We start from the raw sequence: 21400 nt of genomic DNA on the forward strand, positions 1-21400 counted from the left end.
GAAACGTTTGTATCTGAGTACAAGTCCACACAGCGTCACGACCCTAGAGTACAACATGGGTACGGAAGCTAATGTTGGTAATATCGCTTTCTGGTGTCCCAATAAAACTTACGTCTCCTGGGTAAATCTGGGTCTCTACGTCCAGACCAACCTTGGCCGGAAGATACCCTGGAGTTTCCGGTCTGTCCAGGAAAAGATCCGTCTGGCTGGACGCTTCGCTTTCTGGAGGACGGTCCAGTATCTGTAACAAAGTTGCAGGACGGAGATCACTCTGAGTTCGTTAGGAGATCAGATAATACAGATAAACACAGTGACTAACCAACCAGATGGCTTACCGAACCCGAAGGTTCATCACCGAATTAACCAAAGCCCTGTCCTGAGACAGCAAACTCAAAACGCCATAAACACAGTGAACAGAACAAAATTGATTTTTTTAAATAAAGCAAGATCTTATTGAAACTAGGCAAATGTTCCGAAGCTGATTGATTCAAACATTCATTTGATAGGATTTGAGGATTGGTAAATATGGCGCGCTTAGTATTACGGGAAGGGCGTCTGAGTAAAATATTTTGACCTGAGAGGAATAAGGTGGAAGAAACTGCGTAATGAGGAGCTTCATAATTTGTAGCATTCACAAAATATTATCAGGAGCGGTAAAAATCAAGGCGGATGAGATTGGTAGAGCATGTAGAACGCGGGGAGGACGATAAATTTGTACAGAATTTTATTCGATAAAATCTTAAGCCCATCACAAGTACGACGAACATGTTTCTGTATTATTATTTAGTGTTCTGTCTGAGGACAGGTCCATATGAACAGGATCCTTCCATCCTTTTCTCGGACTGGGACCTGTTCATATACGTTCTTGGCAGATGATCCAGAAGTGGTTTGCCATTGCCTTCTTCTGTGTGTGAATGGAGTAATTGTTGGGATGCCACGGAGGAAAACTCCGTGTTGCCTAGACCACGACCTTGCCCAGCACAAGTTATAAATTCGGGCGCCGCCGGGAATCGAACCCGAGACCCCCAGGATTACAAGGCCAGCGTTCAAGACCACCGTGGCTCTTAGTAGAGTACAGCTTTTAAATTGCATAAAAAAATCCTGGAGTCGCAGTCAGACCTCGCAGACCGTGGTCCACGTTTGATCAGCTACGTAATTACGCGGACGACCGCATTTCTCACTCAGATGGGGCAGCCACTGCCTCACCTCCTCAAGATATTTCTCGGTCTGTACAGTCTCGTGCCTGCGACCCGCAACAGGAGGTGGCGTGCGCAGTCTGTACCTCGCGGTCCTCGTCTGCTGACCCTGGGCTCTTCGCCTTGCGATGGCCCTCCTGCGAGCCTCCTGTTGTCTCGCCACCTGCGTCTCGCCGCCATCCGTCTGAAATGACGTCACAATGACACTGCTAAAGGCCTGGACCCGGTACAGGCCTGGTTCAGAACATTTCGGGTTTCTGGGGGTCATTCTGTCTTTGAAAATAAGATGGCTGTCTTCTGGGTTATAGCGCCTTGAAGTCCGGCTATGATAATCGCCCTGATGATGGCTACAGCAAGGACCTCCGAAACGTCGGTAAACTTCTACATCCCCCAGAAGACAACCATCTTTGGGCTCACCGCCCTGAGAAATTAAAATCCTACAAAGGTTTTACGAAGTTTCGTTAATTTCATGCTCGTAACATTAGTCGGGTCCCCGGAAACATTCCCCCAAAATAATAATCGGGCATAGCACCTTAAAACCTTGGCATCTGATGTCTCTGTTTTACGAATTTAATTTCTAAGAGCGGTGAGTCGATTTATGTCAGCTGACGACATAGCATGAGAGACGAATCTAACGTCTAATGAATGATGTTAGAACACGTAAAAAATGTTTAAAATTTAAAGTAAACGATTTAAAAGCACAGGGAGAAATGTCGTGCGCCGTAAGGGGTGGTGAGGGGAAGGAAAATTACGAGTTTAAAGGGCGCGGAAGAAACGTATTGGTTCGACCAAGGTAAAGATGGAGATCTCGCACGGAGAAGTAATAGGCTGTTGATCCAAATACGTTAAGAAAAGGAAGAAAGAAAGAAAGAAAGGAAAGGAGAAAGAAAGAAAGGAAGGTAAAGTACAGTTGATGTGCGCTGCAGGCAAGCAAATCATGTGCGTGCCTGTACACAGGAGGATGTGTGTTCGTGACATTGCAGGGGCTATATTGACACACGCCAGAACACGCCCGTGCGCAAATGAGGACAGTCTGTATGTGTGTGCGTGGAGGGTTAGCATTCCTACGTGAAATAATCGAGATTTGTAAAGAGCATGAGATAAATAGGACACAGTGCGAGTTTCAAAGCCCCCAGAAAAATTCTTCATTGGTCGGTACAAATAATAACCCCACCCCACATTAATGAACATGTGATTAGAATTGGAGGTTTGTAAATTGGCAACGAAGATTACAGTCTTATGGGATATTACGCCGTGACGATGGAGGCAGGAAGCAATTCCGAAACGTCTGTAAATTTATACCAGACTAAACGGAGTAAAACCTAGAAGAGTGGCCCGAGAGAACGTGAGATATCGCAAAATAGGATCGATATTCATTAGCACGAACTGAGAAGAAATGGCCTAACCTAATCCCAACATAACTAACACAACCTAACAAAACCAAACCCTGATCCAGCTAAGCTAACGTAACCTAACCTAACCTAACCTAACCTAACCTAACCTAACCTAACCTAACCTAACCCAACCTAACCTAACCTAACCTAACCTAACCTAACCTAACCTAACCTAACCTAACCTAACCTAACGTAACCTAACCTAACCTAACCTAACCTAACCTAACGTAACCTAACCTAACCTTACCTAACCTAACCTAACCTAACCTAACCCTACCGAAATTAACCTAACCTTTCTACACTCGCGGCACACTAAATATTGTCGAAGTGTCATGGCGACACATAACCCCATTTTGCATGTCGTGGAGGGGAGGTTAATTTTTTATGGCATTGATTAGCCGCGACAACTTCTTTCAAATCGACCCCAACCGAAAAACGTTCTATTTCATGTTTATAATTATCCATCTTTATTATTATTATGTAATTTAATTTAAATATATTCGTTATTTGAAATAAATTAAAATATAATATTTCCTATCGTTTGATCCAAAAATTGATTTACTATGCGTAAAGTCTTAAACTTAAAGATAGTTATTAATATTTGTTCATGCAGATTGAAGAAAAATACAGGGTGTGGCGATTAAAGTAAAGTGGAGTTACGCATTTTTAGCTGCAAAGTGGCTGAGTTTTTTTGCCAATTCCACTTGGTAGATCTTGTCTGTCCTCAGTCTGCCCGATCATAATAAAGAAAATTAAAACTTAGACAGAGCATAAAACGAGATTAACAATTATTTATCCCATTATGGTTATAAGTATAATATGTGGTGAAAATTTCGTGGTATACCTAGATGGCCTCCGCGGCACACAGGTTGCGCATCACTGCCTTAGACTATACAGGATGATTAATTCATTTTAACTTCTTTTAACCTCGAAAGAAGTGTGTGTCTCTGTGTTGCTATTGACTACCCACATGAAAAGCTCAGTTAGGCGACCTCAAATTTGCCCCGAGCTTCTGCCCCTTAGTGTTAAGGCAATGCAGCACGCATGAGTAGAGAAGTGCGTACAAACATTCAGTCGGAAACCCCCGAAGGAAATAGGCCATTAGACAGACATAGAAGCAGATGGCAGAAAGGAAGAAACAAATATATGTTCTTATACTTTCCATGCATATGTGTTATAATAAACACAGTGTAAGTGAGATAACATTTACGTGCTATTTGTGTGACGATGATAATCATGCTTTGCGAATTTCCGGGTGAACTGACCTGCGTTAGAAGTTTGGCGTATCCGAAATAAGGGTTCCATCTAGGCTGCTAGCGAAAGAAGAGATTTATGGGAAACTACTGCGTGTTAAATAGTGCCAGAAAATTAGTTCCAGAACTGGTTATTCTGAATTATAAGGAAGGCAATTTATTATAAATAAATGGCATAAGAAGAGACCGGCTAGGAATAAATAAATGTTAATTTTACAGAAAGGGGCTTCTGACTCTACTAGAAGGACCCTTGGGAAATCGTATTTTTGCTTAAACTGGGAAACCTGTCCAATATTTCAGTACAAGTGGCGACGTTTCGGACGAAACCTGGGACCTCCGTGGTCTACTGTTTAGCATGCTATTGTATTAAAAAAATCCCAGCTGTCGTATAGTTGACACTAATTTTAAAAACAAAATATAACAACTAATATAATAATAATAATGCTAATATAATTGCAATCAGGCAGGAGTATAACCAAGTCCCGAAACGTCGTTTGTATCAATTGTACCTCATACAGTGGACAATGTCCAGCGTAATATTTGTATTTGACAAGAAATCCGGTTTACGTTAGAATTTATTAAAATGATCGGCTGAAATATATCACGCTAATATTTCACCAATTATATTTCAGACAAGTTATTTTACTTTATGTATCGTAAGTAAATACGAGGCTTGTCCACATAAGAGCATTCGAGGCTTATTACCTAGAGAATTATATGTAGTACGAGTGACGTAATTGTCTCAATATTTTTACAGAAAAATTATTTTTTTTGGACGAAACTGGAGTTTACATATACGAAGATTTTTCTATTTCGGTGACATCAAAACTTTACGTACTTTCAAAACAACGACTCGAGTAAATAAATACTAAGCACTGGCTGTCTCTTCTTATACCTTGATGAATATTTAATATAACAGTTTAAACTATTAAGTCATAAATCTTAACGTGCAAATATTTACATTTATATTTTTTCGATGTGGTTTAGGGCTGTATAAATGTCAAGTGATTTACACAAGTGAAGAAACAGAAGGCTTCAGAACTTCACTTGTGTCATCTGTAGCTTCTCCACATTTCTGGTATAAGTGACACTTTAAAAAATTTTATGTATCACAGGCTCTTACATTGCAAGGCCAAATTTATAAACTGTTCAATTTATTTTTATACTTTTGAGATGATAAAGTTGCGTCATATTGTGATAAATATATATTTGTTTAAATCTTGTCAGTCTAATCACAATAAAATTCCTATTAAATATTAAAATATTACTATAATTAACATTTAAATATTTAAAATATATTAAATGATATTCTCTATCGAAATGTTCGATTTACATTAGAACATCACTTTTTTACAAGACATGTTTCAGTTCTGGAAGAAAACATCATTTGAAATCTGATAAACATCTGACTAAAAGTTGCATTTAAGAAATTATATTTAAGTTTATATAATTTTATACACCTGAAGATGGTTCTTTTAGAACTGAAACATATCGTGTAAAAAGTGATGTTCTAATGTAAATCGAACATTTCGATAGAGAACATCATTTTAAATATTTAAATGTTAATTTTAGTAATATTTTAATATTTAATAGGAATTTTATTGTGATTAGACTGACAAGATTTAAACAAATAAACAAATATTTTATACTTTGATTTGCGCACATTTCCATAGTTTTGAGACTGGGGTAATTGAAATACGAACAAAAGATAAGAGAAATGTTTATCATTCTTACTTGGGTTAACGAAACTTACAGATTCAGATGTAGGCGTATTTTTTTGCATTGGGGGCATTACATGACCACTGTTTATGTGCCCCCGTGCCCGTTGGTAGAGTGGTACATTGTTGACACCACAAAAATGGCAATATTTCGCACTGACGTCATAATCAATACGACTAATTGATTTGCAAATGAGGAAACTTCTTAATAAAATTTCTTATCTCAAAGAATGAAAGAAAGAAATATCACAAAAGCAGTAATTTCCGTTCTGTGACGTAATTAAATACTGAACTGAGTACTTCGCTTCAGTGTAGACATCTTAAATGTGTCTTCTTTTTCCATGGAAAATCTACGTTTAGTGACAACAGTCACTTTAAAACCCAATGGTAACAATATGTACCACATGTTTTAACAAAAAATCACTGTATTTTACCAATTAATAATTCCCGAATAGCATTAACCAAACGATCACTGCCATGGAGACTCATTTTGTTCTCTTTGAGGTACGTACTGAGGGTTTTTTTGTGTTATTTAGATGAACTTGGTATTTCAAAGGGTTAATGCAGTGTAAGCTGTCCCCTTCAGCTCCTAGCACTTAACAAAGTGCTAAATAGAGTAGTTAGTCTAAGTGCAGAGGCGGCACTTACCGGCATCGGCTGTTGTGCGTACGTGCTTCCGCGTATAACGCGACGGTCAAACATGAGATTCCCATAACGCACTGGTCCATCGTCTCTGCAAGAGAACGAACATAGTCACAGTGAGAACAGCAGGTTCCTTGTCTGAGTGTCTTAGGCGTTGGGATCTCTTTATTTTGGATTTAATCCGTCGAGATTGCAGTTTGAGAATCGGGTGTTGAGGAGGATATTTGGGCCTAGGAGAGAAGACGATGGGGCGTGGAGAAAACTGCATAATGACGAGCTTAAAAATCTGTACTCCACCCCCAATATTGTCAGGGTGATTAAGTCAAGAAGAATGAGATGGACGGGGCATGTAGCGCGCATGGATGGGACAAGAGGTGTGCACCGGGTATTGGTTGGGAAGCCTGAGGGGAAGAGACCACTGGGGAGACCTAGACGTAGATGGGAGGATAATCTCAGGCGGGATCTATGGGAGACAGGAGTCGAAGGAGACTGGATTTTGTTGGCCCAGGACAGGGTCCGGTGGAGGGCTTTGGTTAATTCGGTGATGAACCTTCGAGTTCCGTAAGCCATCTAGTTAGTTAGTTAGTTAGTTATCCTTCGTCTGTCGAGTGCGTTTCTAAATCCCAAAAAAGTCAATACATTTCGACGGATGGATCTTCCTAAGTCTTCAGGCAAAAAGGGAGAAGTGATACATCTGTTTCGTTCGATCCGCTAAATCCAGCTGTTCACGATGTGTGGGCCAAAAGTAATTCTGAACTATGGTGATTATAAAATAATAATAATTTCGAGAACCTTTGTTACACCCGGATTTTTTGCGTCATGTATCAAATTCCGAAGTAGTTACCGTAGAGATTTTTATTTGCGATTGGACAAAGGAAGACGGCAGACCCCTTGATGGTCGCTTCCTCGCGCCCACGGGGGTTGCTACCCCTTCTTTTGCATACCGAACGGCTAGCGGAGTCGTGTGTTATCTATGGAGGAGAACCGGAAGTTTGCCGTGAGGTCACTACGTCACGTTATGGCGATTTTCGTCTGCTTACCACACGAAAATATCGATCTGAATGTCTGAGGGGTGTCAAAAGGCAAGAAACGCGAGTGGGGTGTTTGTCAGGGATGCAATTCGAAAAATGTTTCATAAATATGAAGGAACAGAGAAAATTTCTGACGATATTTCGTTTGCAAAAATTTTATCCCCTTCGTGGGACTCGGATTTTGATTCACGGACGATTATATTTTGTACGTTTTCCACATCAGATTGTAATAAACTAAAGAATGTGATTTAACCGAGAAATATTTTTCGTCTTACAATTTGAAGGTTATTATAAGAGAAGGAGAGACGTGTAATTTGGAGTGGGGTTTGCTACACAAATTTAATAAAATTTGTGTGAATTGTAACACGAGGTGGAACGTATCTGATGTGTACTGTAAAATAAAACTCATGAAGATGGAAGTCTTCTGGGCCGTAACGCCGTCAGGCCTGGCAGATACTGAACGCACTACACATTGCACCAACCCATAGGACAGCCATATTAATACTCATCGCCGTGAGAACCTGAAATGTCACCTCATAAAACACATATTTGAATAACCTCGGTGACGCGTTGTGATCAATCCGATCACGAAGGAATGTTGAATTTTAAAAAAAATGTATTCATTAATGTAGTCAAATTGTCAAAATACGTACTGATATTTTAGTGACATGAAATCTAAAAATAAAACTTAAGTATTTTTAAGTTGTTAAGTGCGTTAAATTTAATGTGACTAAATTACTGACTAACATTTTTTTGGGAGTTAGTCGGAACTTGTTAAAGTACGCCATGAATATATGACATCAAACTTTCACCCTCTGTGAACGCACGTAGAAAAAAAAAAGTCTTCGTTATGCAAGAAGGACTGAAAGTCGACGGGCGATGACACGAAGAGAGCGAACAGGTTAACTTCTTACGTAATTTCAGACCAAGAAATTTTAAGAAGTCAGGAGAATGAATAAAATAACTCCATGGCTCAGAGGTATGGAGAACCTAGCAGTCGCGTAGCTGGTCTGTAAACTTTTTTTTTTGATCTTAAGTTACATTATCATGTAAGTGGTCATCTTAAACAATGAGATTTCGTGAGACCACCTCGTGATGGCCAATTGTTAGAAATGACCAGCTTTCGCAGTTGTCCAAGCAATCGGCTTCAACAATTGCAGGAGTAATCGAAGATCAATACGTGTAATTTTCAATTGCGGTATTTCCCATATTTTATCCTTCTATGGCGGCCATCTGTTACAGCCGCCGGTAAATTATGATTTTAGCTAACAATTCGGTGGTACGCTTGACTGAAATTAAGCTAATAATAAGAGGACTGGTGGTGCTTAAAAAAACTAATGCACATTAGCCATAACAAATACGTAGACGCTTACATTATTGTCCGTCGTGTATTGTTAAATTTGTTTAGTATCAAAAATATTTGGAAGTCTGTGCATACATCAAGGCTACTTGTTATGGTTTAATATTATTATTATTGTATTATTTATTATTAACTACAAATGGGTTTTTACCCGGTGGCAGTGGTACTACAATAAGACACAACAAAACAATGAGACAGAACAAAACAATAAGACACAACAAAACAATGAGACAGAACAAAACAATTTTTATTTTATTTGTAGTGTTCTGTCTGACGACAGGTCCATATGAACAGGATCCTTCCATCCTTTTCTCGGACTGGGACCTGTTCATATACGTTCTTGGCAGATGATCCAGAAGTGGTTTGCCATTGCCTTCTTCTGTGTGTGAATGGAGTAATTGTTGGGATGCCACGGAGGAAAACTCCGTGTTGCCTAGACCACGGCCTTGCCCAACACAAGTTATAAATTCGGGCACCGCCGGGAATCGAACCCGAGACCCCAGGATTACAAGGCCAGCGTTCTAACCGCTAGACCACCGTGTAACACAAAACAATAAGACACAACAAAACAATGAGACAGAACAAAACAATGAGACAGAACAAAACAATGAGACACAACAAAACAATGAGACACAACAAAACAATACACCACACTCAAAATATATTGACCGTGTTCTCAGTAATGACTCTATATGGAAGAACGTTCTATTTTACAGGTTTTGCAACAATTAGTTAGCTTTTATAATTATCTCTAAAAAGCACAAAAGGGATTAAAATATGGTAGAAATTGTTCCTCGTTTAATTTCAACGGGCCTTTGTTGCTGGCAACTTAATACGATAATTGTTCACGAAGGAACTTTTGCGGGAGTTTGGTAAGGTTGCTTTCAAGCAGAGGGAAAATCACTTGACAGTTTTGTAGCGATTCTTAGTGGGTCAACAGAGCGAACGTTACACATGGGGAAGTTACGTGAAATGTCGACTTATCCCAGGTCAGCATTTGTCTAGGAAATTGGAGACATCAGAATAGCAGGATTCGATCCCTGGGGCGCATGCGCCAGGTACAGTCGGACATTATTACTAATTCATGCGGTCCACTTTTCATCTGTTCATTCTCCATGCTAAGAGGAGAGAGACCTCTCACATCGATTTATCGCACTTACAGTGGGAATCGATTTTATGTCTACTTTTAGAACATTTATAGTACAAAATTCCATGTTGACCTCTTCGGAAAATACTTCTTAGTGTCAATGAAATGCCGTATATGTCTCTTATGTAATGATCACAAACGCCATCTATAAATATCATTCCCGCAAAGAAAAGCAATTAGAATAATTACATACTCTTCTTCACTCACATCAATAAATAAGCTTATGAAGTCACTTTTAAAATTACTGCGTCCTATGTCTTGTCGTTTTACATAAAAAATGTTGCATTTTTCCGTGTATGCTATGCGTCCAACCAATCTCACCGCAGTTGGAGATCAAACAGTTATTTCCCGAGGCGTTGAAGAACACTTTATGTTGAGTGGAGCGTGTTCGTTCCGGCACAAACACCAATTACAATTCTTAATATATGTGATGAACGGCTAAATATCTTGGACATATTGTAATGTTTCTGGAGCCTGCATACTATTGACAATCCATAGCACAATATGGCTTGGTAGAATTACAGTTTCATTTAATTTGAAATTTTTCGTAAAATATTTGATGCCAATACTGTGGATCTATCTGTAGGCCTATATCCCATTTGAATAACACTGCAAATTTTAGAATCATGCTTTTCATTAATTAAACACCGTTGCAGTCCATGTTTCGATATGAATTACAAACACGTGAGACGCCGAGATTAGATAAGTCTGTGCTCTGTGATTAGTAAATCAAACAAACAGGCGATTCGTAATCCTGAAAACTCCCACATCTTCAAGAATTAACATTGTGTGTATGTGTCGTTACCATAGAAACGTATACAGTTTCTTACATAAAGAAATCTACCCCGAAGATTTGTCTAATCACTTATGACATTTTTACGTGGTAGCTAGAAACATTAATAATTCCGTTTTACCAAAGCGATCATACACATGAAAACGTCTGACCACTGGACGGATCAATCACGTGGAGCAATTTTGTGTTTCTATAGCAACGCATTTAATTTTTTAATTACTCACGAGCCATCCTTGTCACTGGTGCCTTCTTTGCAAATCTTCCGTTCGTCGCTGTTGGTCACCTTTGCTGCCGCATCGCACTTGGTCCTGTGGTAATGTTGGTGGAGGACTCGGGGCTGGCTGGAAAACGAGTACAGAAGCACCTGCTGTTGATGTCGGTCCCTCACACTGGTGTTTAGGGAGTTGCTGCTACCGTTGGCAGAACTGGCCACAGAATCGTTCAGGTTGTGGTTTAATCCCAGGAGAATCGCCAGTTCTGGCGGTGGGTCCAGGAATTTTCCAGTCTTCACCGTCGTTATGAACAGCGGTTTCCTGATGTCTTCGGAGTTCACGGTATTTTTTTCGTTCATTTTAATATTGTTGGTGTAGCCGTTCTTGGCGTAGAACTGAGTCTTCTTCTCGTTATTTTTTACCCCGTTAATGTTGTTGTTGTTGTTCCCGTGGGATTCTGGTCCTGTGGGATTTCTGCGTCGTCTTGCGCCCGCGTCATTTTTCTGTATTCCCGTGTCCGTAAAATTGGTGAATTCTCGGTCAAAACCCGGTCTCTGTTTTAATGTAGTCATGTTGTTGTTGTTGTTTAGATAATTTCTTCCGGAGATGTGGCAATATCTGTGATAATTCCTGTGCTCCTTTTCAATGTTGTTCTCACCCTGATCGATGTTTCGCCTCTGCAGACTGTTGAAGGATTTGCTTATGTCCTTTTTAAGTTGATATTTCTCGTGGTAAGGCAGATGGCTGTTTGACTTACTCAGATTCTTCTGTTCTTTGAGATTGTTGATCACTGAGCCCAAGTTTTTAGATTTTCCCTGATCCTGAAGGCTCGAATTCGATTTGGAAAGGTTCATAAGTTTCTGTTGCAGAAGATAAGCATTTGATCGGTTCAATATTTTATGATCGCCGATGCTGGTGTTAAAGGTATTGTAAATTTTTCGTTTAATGTTCTGGCTTTCGTCCTTGCCTCCTACTTCTTCAGTGCCATCATTTCCTTCAGACAAGTTCTGTTTAAGAGAGTCTTCGTGTAACACGGTGAAGGCAAAATCTGTGACGTCGGTGAATCCCGAATCCTGGTGTAGGACAGTGAATTCTCTCTCTTGGTCGTCTGTCAAAGTACTAGCATTGCTATTGGTTTCCACAGACAGAGGAACTGCTGGCATTGTATGGGCGTGACAAATCCAGAACACTCAAAATATCTTTGAACACTGTGAATTATAAGCTTAGATTTTTATCTGTGAGCTAGTCTATAAACATGCTCATATATCGTAATGAATCACACTGATGGCGAAATACTTTTTTATCTGAATGCCGTATGCTAATTTGAATGATCATTTAATGTCCGTACACAAATAATAACTGTGTAAAAATCACACTATACAATTAAGGAATTTATGGATTTTAAAAAAAAATGTTTTATTTTTATTTAATTCGACTTAATAACGCGGAAGTAAATATTCCGAATGAAATTTACGAAACATAATTAATATTCTACTACGTGTATTTTTAACTTTTCAGGATGAAATTTGGAAATGTGTGTGAGTAATAAATAAACATTCTGAAGCAAATTTATAGCTAATGTAATGGATTCTCTCATCTGCCTTCAGGTTTTATGATATTTTACGAGAACTGCACACACCGTTACAGAAATTACTAAGGACGAATACCGAATTCAACAATACCACGTTTGTTGACTGATAAACACTGTTGGCAAAATTTTAACTAACACCATTACGTGTAAAATCCATCCGTAGATAAGTATAAGTTTTCGCTAAGTTTCTGTTCTGGTAACTTTCTCTTTTCATGGTTTGTTATACATTTTCGTGGGTGAGGTCTTCACCGTGAAACTTCGTATTCTCCTTCGCAAAAGTCTTACAAAACAAATGCCTGTCTTCACGAAACTTCACTACAGCAACAAAACTGTGTCTTCACGAAAAACTTCACTTCGGTGGCACTCTTTCTCATTCGGTAACAAAACTGTCTCCCCGTGAAACTCCACGGCCGCTGTAAGGGGGCCGACTATTAACGTCTGTGGTATGTGTTCGTGCGAATGCGCGCGTTCTAACGCAGAAACCCGATACAGGAGAGCGCATGGCTGCGTGTTGCCACGCGCGCTACGTCTCACATGCCTCCGGTGGCGGTGAAGAAGGATTTCTTGCACCCACTCACGAGGACCACGGCCTCCAACAAAAGAACAATGGCTTGTATGCAAATGTTTCTCGAAGGCCCCAAAGAAATAAACATTCGGGGGGTAGGGGGTTTAAAGTTTATTTTTAACCAAAGATTGTTAGATTGCTAGGCAAATGCGATTCTGTATTTCAATGGGAGTCTGTTCCAAAAGCAATTTTCTATTGTAATTTGTTCGTTCTAAAATTTTCTGATATATTCAGAGCGAGGAATCGACACTGTACATGCCTCATGGCTGTGTGTACTATTTTTAGACATAAAGAATTAAAATCTTTCGTAAGTGTACAAAAAACAACTGCAAATCTGTCAGTATGACGACCAATCCCCTGAATATATCCCAGTACCGAAACGTCGTATACATATGTGATTTGTTTAACGACGTTGTTAATAGTTTAGACTATGTGGCGTCGAGTGATAAAATTATTGAATCCGATGGTAGTCTAAATCGTATTTAAGAATTCGGTCCGTACCGCGAAGAAAACACAACTCTTCACCATTACAAAGATCGACTGGTTAACGCTGTTTAAGGAAATAATCGCTGTTTACACTGAGAATCATAGTTCGTCTGATTAATATTAAAGAATCCAGTCCGTACCGCAAAGAAAACACCGCACTTCACCATTACAAAGATCAACTGGTTAACGCTGTTTAAGGAAATAATCGCTGTTTACACTGAGAATCGTACGAAACCCACATAAGTAAGACGCACGTTTACTGAGCTATGGAGGGTTAATCATCTGTGACATCATCAGCAAAGTCACGGAAATTGCAACGCAGTGAACAGTCCCCCCCCCCCCCCCATATTACAAACAACTGACAGGCGAACTTCCGTATTTGTGATGGACGCGTTATTGACCAATGACGTGATTGCTTTTGATGTCACTGACTGTGATAAATGACTCGCAAATATTTGTGCCCGTAATGAATGACAGCTTTTTTGCGTTTTCGTCCGTCTTTCTGATACCACTTTCATTTTTGGATGGGGAGGATCGAATGTCAGACACTGATATTCGCGAAATGCTGTCGGTTCAACTACCTCCCACTCTATTACTTTCGGATACATTTTAATATTATTCTTATATCTATACTTAGGTCTTTCAATTTGTCTTTTCCCGTCGTGTTTTCGGACTAATGTATTCGTGTCTCACATATGTTTGTACGTTTCCCAGACGTCTTCGCCTTCCCATCCCATCCCTGATCTTAAGATGTCAATATTAAGAAGTAATGAGTACGAATTACGTATTTTCATCTTCGGGATTTCTTATTTTTATTCAGCAGTAATTTCTGTATACGTCTTGACTTCTATACTTCTATTAGAAGTTTACCTACGTTTCAGAAGTACTTGATGTCCTGATGATGGAGACAGCAGGGACCTCTGAACTATCGATAAACTTCTATCAGACCGCGCGACATACCAGAAGGCAGCCATATTCATTCTGTGCTTTGTTTTGTGATAGTAAAGGTCTCACCCAGTAAATTAACATCATCAGCTAGACTAGAAGCAGATATGTCCTATCAAATTTCAGCCCCTCGTGATTTTGTTAGACGTTCATGATGGTGTTTTATAAAGCGAAATTTGTTTAATTTTAACCGTCTAAGCAAAATAAAATATTTTATTAATTATTAAAATATTAAAATATTATTATTACAATTAACATTTAATATTTAAAATATATTAAAATATATTAAAATGATGCTCTTTCTATCGAAATGTTCGATTTACAATTAGAGCATCATCTTTTTCACGACATGTTTCGGTTTTCAATGAACCATCTTCAGGTGTATAATCAATATAAATTTAAATGTAATATTCTAAATGCAATCCTTCGTCAGATGTCCATTAAATATCGGAAAGTTATCCTCTTCTAGATCAATTGTACTTTGTTATCACATTCAATGATGATGCTCTAATTGTAAATCGAACATTTCGATAGAAAGAGCATCATTTTAATATATTTTAATATATTTTAAATATTAAATGTTAATTGTAATAATAATATTTTAATATTTAATAAAATATTTTATTGTGATTAGACGGTTAAAATTAAACAATTATAATCATCACAATATGACGCAACATTATCATCTCAAAGCGAAATTTAAAAAAAAATCAATGTTGATAAAGCATGTTCTCGTTTTAGTCCTTACTGATAATGAAATATTTAGTAATTCATTTTAATTAGCCCGACGTCTTTTGCGGTCCGTCATATTTCGATAATAATATCGTATATTACATCTCTCCTGGTTGAAAAACGACTTTAATTCAATGCCAGCATTTTGCCGTCTAAATTACACATGCATTCTCTTACGAAACGTCATTGAGCAGTGATTAATGTACAACTACCGGTTAATTTATACATTTTAATAGGTCACTACCCTGCAATAAGTGAAGGTCAGAGCATGGAAATTTTTGCCGGAATTATTCATCTAACTATAATGACGTCATTGCGGTCAACCAATATCTCACTTGCCCGTACTGTAACACACGCTACCCGTCCTTCGCCCCAAGGCGCTGGTCAGAGACGTTGCTGCTTTACTGCCGAATCCCAACTTTCATTTCATAACCACAAGCAGCTTATTTGTAGCCTGAGGAACCTGTTTAATGAACTATAACATATATTCTGTGATAAGTGGCGAATCCCGGTCTAGAAGTCAGCTCAGATTTTTGGCTAGAGGAGCCACAATCGATGTTAAGATTGATCAACGCTTGACTGAATTATCTGTGTGTTCGATAAAGACAAGAAATGTCTTCCGAAAGAACACGTTTAAACACACGCAGAGCCACGAAAACTCGGATTGAAACTGCCTTGGTTCACGTACAAGTGTCTACTCCATAAATTAACATGGTCACGTGGTAACTTTGACGTAGGCACATTCTTCATCTTAACAACAAGTCATGTTCTTACTCAGTCGTAAAATTCGATTTCTCAAAATATTATTAGGATAATTAAATCAAGGACAGTGAGATGGGTATCGCATATAGCACGCACGGTAAAGAAAAGAAATGTGTTCAAATTCTAGAAAACCGGAGTGTAAGACACCACTTGGAAGACCTAGATGTAGATGAGAGTATAATATTAAAATGGATCTTAGTGAAATTATATTTGGGAGGTGGCAGGCGCCGGTGAACACGGTTATGAATCGTGATTCGTATTTGGGGAGGGTGGTATCTTGACTGGGCCAGCGTAGCTACTGTCAGATTGTCAGAAGGGACTCTACGTTCGTGTCTCATTGACTTTACTCTGAGGACGTAGGCAGGAGTCGAGGAGAGTGGATAAATGCAGTTGATTTGCATTTTCTCACTCACGCTACGTGGCCAGTGAAAGATACGTCGACCGGAGGGCGAGAGGGAGGGAGGGAGGGAGGGGATACGTTTGCTTATGAGACTTTCATGTCGACCGGACGCCTCGTGCTATAAAACTGGTATCTTTCATTGTGGACGTAGCGCCCTGCACACGAGCCAATCACATCGCAGATCGATCTAAATATTTTTTCATGCACATCATGCAAAACCTTTGATTGTTTTGTGAAGGAAACTGGCAAATCTTTATTTTGCATCTTCTGCTTTGAACAACGCTCATTTCATGTTAGACACTCGTCGTTACGAGACGCGGGAGGTTGTCATTTTATACTCTGATGGCGTTTAAGATTTCTTCTGTGACCTTCTGGGTTGTGACAGGATAGCCTGAAACGTCGGTAACCGTCTGCAAGAGACTACATGGCTTCACGACCCAGAAGATCACTTCCGCTCTGAAGATGGAGGCGACATGTTCGTTAGAAACATTGATAACGACATGTCATGATCCGTGCGACCTCGGGAACTTCCCTATTCTTTGATCCTTGACCTAAGATCCAGGGTAGATTAATATTTCAATAGCAGTGATTTTCTGTCGGGCGCCTCTGAGAATTCAGTTTCTGTCCCCACGTGGGTCTGATGTTGACTGACCTTGCCACGCTCAATAACACATCCACATTCGACCCGATCAAAAATTAATGCAGTCAAACTGTGTGTTGTGACAGAGTAATCTCGTAAAATTATAATTTTATCTATTATTTTTGTGAGTGTGAAACTTGGTCTCTATAGTTAGAATGGGAAAATAAAGATTTTATTTTTGAAAACGGGGTGCTGAGAGGAATGTACGGACCTAAGAGGGATAAAATAAGACGAGGCTGAAGAAAACTGCGTAATATAGTCTTCATAACCCATCCTGCAACATATTACACTGCAATGGTAATTATAAAGAGGAATTTAAAAGTATACGGACTGTCATGTGCAGTTTTGGTGGTATGTAACGTAGGTTGGCTGCTCTGCTTCCTGGGGTATAGTGTTTTACTAGTACCGACTCACCGGTACGCTGCGCCACTAGACAGCAGTCAAGCTAATTTGGTTCGTAACGTCCACAGGAGATGGCACTGTGCTGAAGTGAATTTAATGGCGCCAATCTTGTGGGTCTTGTGATGTGATATGAAATAATTTACGTGTAAAACAGGAATATTACAGCTGAATCCAATTGGTAAGTGTTAAACATGAAGTAAAATAAGAGTGGTTGATTTATTTTGTTAAATTTCAAAGGATGGATTCATTTTCTAGGTTCATTTAGACTAATTATCTTGTGGATAACCTCAGAAATTTTGACCAATGGCGTAGTTTTTACACATTAATTTCATTCCTCAATTTTAAATTGTTTAGTTTAAATGCAGTTAAAACTGGCAATAATAGTTTAAGTACATTATTTAAAAGTTTTTAATACTTACGATAGAAATGTATAAATATCGAGCATATGTTAATAATACTGTAACAGGTTACTTCATGTAGGTTAAAATCGTCTATAAAGACTTGCCAGTAAGTATAATCGAATATCAGTTACAGGTTAAGAATGTCAGACATGTTAGGTTAGGTTTGTATAATGTCTATAAAACACGAAATAAAGCTCGTATTCATTTAATAGCATGCGAGATAACCTTGTTTATAGTTTTATTGGGGGAATACTCTTTATTACTGAATATATGCATTTCTGTCTGTTGGTTAAGACAACGAACAAACTAACAGTTTGTTATACAGACTTTCGATTGTTTTTTTTAATGAATTATGGATGATGGTACGTAGACTAGGTAAATGTCATGTGAAAACCACAATGTTTTAAGCTTTCGTAAGTAATTTTAAGATGGTACTTTCTGATGTTTGTTTCATCGTGTTAAATTCTTTATTTGTGTCAAAAAGTTACCGCTCTGAAACTCCAGTCTTGTGCCTCACGTAGAATAAATGTTTTGTGACTAAATTATGGAAGTAGCATTGTCTTATTTTTGGTCGTGTGAGATAATATCTGTTTTTAAGTGTCTGTCAGCAGTTTCTTGTCTTATAAAATATTACCTGTGAGCTCCTTCCTTTAATAAGCAGTGAATCATATTGCATGTTTTAAAGGCCCCGATCTAGAATTTCTAGATTTCTATTTCGTTGACTTTGCCTTCGTGTCGATTGCATTTACCTGGGTCATAGACCTCGGCCCGCGATATTCATGGGGTAGGCCTACGTTTTTTTTCTTACTATATCTACTTTAAGATCTGAACTTGAACGTGAAGGTTAAGAAACTCACACACACACATGCAAACCGATACGGTTCATCGGGAATTTGTTCCCAGCAGTTCGGCGAGGCGCTGTGACACTTAGTGACATATCAGATTCCCACGGCTGCGAGTATAAAAATGACAAGCCTTCTGGGATACTGCGTCGCGTGGTCTCGTATAAGTCGCCCTGATGATGGAGGCAGTAAATAACTTCGAAACGTCGCTCAATTTCTATTAAAAGTAAATTGCACAGTATACCACAGGTCTGTTATCTTTATAATATGTGAAAACGAGCATTTGTGTTCCAGAATCGATAAGATTTTTAATTATTTACCGGGAATAATTTAGAATACGTAGAGACTGAATCCGGGCCACGGGATAATTTTTCTATGCGTTTCTAATCAAAACCTCGTATGCATTTCTTGTTTTCCCACGATTGCTAGGTGTGCCTCTCGTTTCAGTATCCTTGATTTAAAACGTGTGTACGTTATAAAGCCTGTTACCTTGAAGGGTTCAAATATTTGCAGTAAGAAGCCTTTCTGTTGTCAGGTTAACATCTTGTTCGTCACTGCAACGTGGCGTAGCTCTGTTAAATATTCAGGCTGTGCTAACCATTTAAATGTTTCATATTCAGGCTGTATAAAAGGCTTTATCATAGCCGTTGGTGAATCACGGGTCATAAATGCGTCAACTACTTCATATATTATTTACAGATTTCAACTGTTGGATTTTACGTCAGAGTCTCTGAGTACAATGGCTCATGGCAAAGGATATTGGAAATAGATTCTTAGTATAGACTAGAGAAGAAATTCTCCCAGACCCTTGCATATTTTATAAATTTCCCTTTTCTACGTCAATAATGCTTAGTTTTAATGGTAATTGCAGCGAGCAGGGAAGTTAATTCGATTTGAAATTCTACTAGGCACGATCGAGCGAAGTCCTACTTCGTATTCGGGAGGTCCCAGGTTTAAGTCTCGGCCCGGAGACAGGTTTTTCTTGATTTTACTCAGTTTTTCCGGGCAAATGCCGAGATGGTACTTAAATTATGCCACTGAATTGAACAGAGTCATTCTTGAAAAGCTAGTTGTCTCTTAGCTGATCAAAGAAATCTCCTGCCTTTTATGGAACCCAGAGTAACATTACCGTGTTCACTGGCTACTGTTGAGTGGCGGCGGCTTAATTTCAGTTCTCACGTGATTGGGAGGATAATATTAAAACCGATGCCGTGGAATTAAACTGATTTTTGTGTCGGAAAATGGCAAATCTTTGAATTCGATAATGATTGACAGATAGGTTCTTGGTTGATTTAACTACGCGCTTGAAATTCATCGAATGATGGGATGACTTGTCAATGATTAACTGGTAAGGATATGGAAGGAAGCGATCTTAGCCTTTTTTAAGATTTTCTTCCGGAACTTTCCTGGGGGAGGGGGGGGGGGTGATCAACTACGAAAACTCCACTTAAGATAGCCTGTCTTCGGGCTGCGATTTGAACTCGGGACTGCCCGAAAGAGAAACAAACTGAAGACCTGTAACAGTGCACTGAGATCTGGATTTCAAATTGAAAGTAAATAAACATGAAATATTTGTTTCTTGGGGCTGCAGGGAGCGAAAACGCTGGGCGGAAGTTAAGGTTCCGTGCCCTTCGATCAGAATGACCCTCGCCGACGAATGTGAATGCCCCTTCCCTGTTAGGCTACTTTGCGTGACATGTCGATTGATCGATTGAAGCACGCGGCAGAAAAATTCCGGCGAGCTTAATTTCTCGTAATTAACTTTAATTTCAGGGAATCGCGTTGGGAGTCTGTGCAATTTAATCAATGATGATTACAAACACAGTGATTATGCTTTTTATAATTAATGTCTTGGCATGATGATATTTATCACCAAGGGTGACGAAATATTAAAGATTAAATTTTTACAAACCTATTGACTCCCACCAAAAATTTATTCAGTAGTTCCAAGTTACCAAATTTTCTAATTTATTTTTTCAATGGCTCTTTGCAGTCTATAATTTTAGTACCAACCTTACTCTCACGTGGAATACTTCATCTTAAAAAAACGTGGTTTTGACGACCGAGTAATGACTTACCATTAACGGCCTTTCCTATCAAGACGGTACAGTCTTATCGTGTGATGTGTAAGAAATATGACCACTAAATTCAGGTCAAGATGGTTTTTCGGTCTGATTTGTTCATTACGCTTAATAAGTGCAACTTCAGTTAAATACACTGGTTAATCAGTCTTTTTCTGTTCTGTACGTGCCTAGCATTAAGGACTGAATACCTCTGTACCTTGGATTCGTGTAAAATACATTGTATTCGCTTAGCAGATTCAAAAGAGCCCCTTGGTTTTTGAAAACTTTTAACACTAAAGCAAAAATTCACTTAAAATGGTTACTTACAATGGTTGATTTTTGTGTTTCTTCCTGTTTGTTAACAAGGCACGTGGTTGACTTGAGAATGTGTATGCCGGTGACCTTGACCTCAAAGTTGAATAGTAATCTGGCATAATCACATGATTATTCATAATCCATACGGAGTTCATGTGTAATTGTTTTGCTTATACACCGCGCGAATTGTTATTTAAAAATCCCAGTTCATAAATTTCACACGCACAATTACGGGTATTTAATGCTAAGTTACTTTTTCAAGTTCACACGAATAAATCAAGATGTCGTTGCCTGCCGCTCTTTGTCGACATTTGGCTGAATAATCCAGTGCCACACTGATGCTAGCCATGTTTCTAGCTTCCACTAGTCAGCCATTTGTGTTTATACGTGGACGTCGCCATAGCAACATATACTAGTTTATCAGACGTTCGCTGGGGGTCACCACATGTCCGTCACACCAATAATTCACAACGTACGTATGTAGGGCACAATGGATATCGAAATTACTTA

The 21400-nt window shown here is 38.9% G+C and overlaps 2 protein-coding genes across 8 annotated transcripts in view; one reads left to right on the plus strand and one right to left on the minus strand.

The window, feature by feature from the left end:
- Rsph3 (Radial spoke head protein 3) overlaps positions 1–21257 on the minus strand; it is a 31114-nt gene extending 9857 nt beyond the window's left edge. The window contains exons 1-5 of one of the 5 annotated variants that reach the window (XM_087340111.1): positions 20903–21257; positions 6210–6294; positions 3856–3900; positions 1207–1380; positions 113–241 (exon numbers count right to left, since the gene is read on the minus strand). In XM_087340111.1, coding sequence (XP_087196237.1) covers positions 113–241; positions 1207–1380; positions 3856–3900; positions 6210–6294; positions 20903–21045 — 576 coding nt within the window. In that variant the 5' untranslated portion in view covers positions 21046–21257. Of the gene's footprint in view, positions 1–112; positions 242–1206; positions 1381–3855; positions 3904–6209; positions 6295–10758; positions 13215–20902 lie in introns of those variants that run through there. The other 4 variants (XM_087340110.1, XM_087340108.1, XM_087340107.1 and 1 more) reach the window with 4 other exon arrangements.
- The window catches only part of LOC110838714 (uncharacterized), a 456091-nt gene that overhangs the window by 19563 nt on the left and 415128 nt on the right, over positions 1–21400 (plus strand). The gene's annotated exons all lie outside the window — the stretch shown is intronic.

The sequence above is a fragment of the Zootermopsis nevadensis genome, unplaced genomic scaffold (assembly GCF_977971745.1).
Source record: "Zootermopsis nevadensis isolate Lab colony 2312 unplaced genomic scaffold, Znev_1.0 Znev_ptg000061l, whole genome shotgun sequence".
In the NCBI taxonomy this organism is placed as follows: domain Eukaryota; kingdom Metazoa; phylum Arthropoda; class Insecta; order Blattodea; family Termopsidae; genus Zootermopsis; species Zootermopsis nevadensis.